General features: G+C 56.1%; 1 protein-coding gene across 1 annotated transcript; it reads left to right on the top strand.

Annotated features, from left to right (window-relative positions):
* Positions 1 to 48: 48 nt before the first annotated feature.
* CHCHD10 (coiled-coil-helix-coiled-coil-helix domain containing 10) lies at positions 49 to 240 on the top strand (the record flags this gene model as incomplete). Its single annotated transcript, XM_010281642.1, has 1 exon — positions 49 to 240. A coding segment is annotated over one exon (192 nt), but the record flags the coding sequence as incomplete, so codon positions are not given.
* Between the last annotated feature and the right edge of the window lie 247 nt (positions 241 to 487).

Raw genomic sequence — 487 nt, 5'->3', positions numbered from 1 at the left:
GTGCCGCAGCCCCCGGGCCTCCTGCCCTAGCCGCCTCCCCGCCTGCAGGAGCCCAGGCCTCAGCCCGTGTACCAGCAGTCGCCCTATGGGCCCTGCCACTATGAGATGAAGCAGTTCCTGGAATGTGCTACCAACCAGAGAGACCTGACCTTGTGTGAGGGCTTCAACGAGGCTCTGAAGCAGTGCAAGTACAGCAACGGTGAGTCTGTGCCCTGTCCCCACCAGAGGTCTAGGCATTGAGGGTGCTGCTGCCAGCAGGATACCTGAGAGGGTTCAAAGGTTGCAGAAGCAATCTGTTGAGGTTATAGTACTCTTCAAGGCTTTAAATAGGAAGTGGTTCTGCCTTTCCTGTGTCCTGGAACACAGAAGGGAACTGGAAAGGGCAGCAGAAGTGATCCTGACCATGTTTCTCTGAAGGTGAGGGGGTTGTAGGTACCCTCTTAGAGGTTGTTCTCTTGCTGCTGTGGGAAGCCTACTGCTTTCCCTA

The sequence above is a fragment of the Phaethon lepturus genome, unplaced genomic scaffold, assembly GCF_000687285.1.
Source record: "Phaethon lepturus isolate BGI_N335 unplaced genomic scaffold, ASM68728v1 scaffold35362, whole genome shotgun sequence".
NCBI lineage: Eukaryota > Metazoa > Chordata > Aves > Phaethontiformes > Phaethontidae > Phaethon > Phaethon lepturus.
The sequence above is the reverse complement of the archived record's forward strand: the minus strand, read 5'-3'. Positions and strand labels throughout refer to the sequence as shown.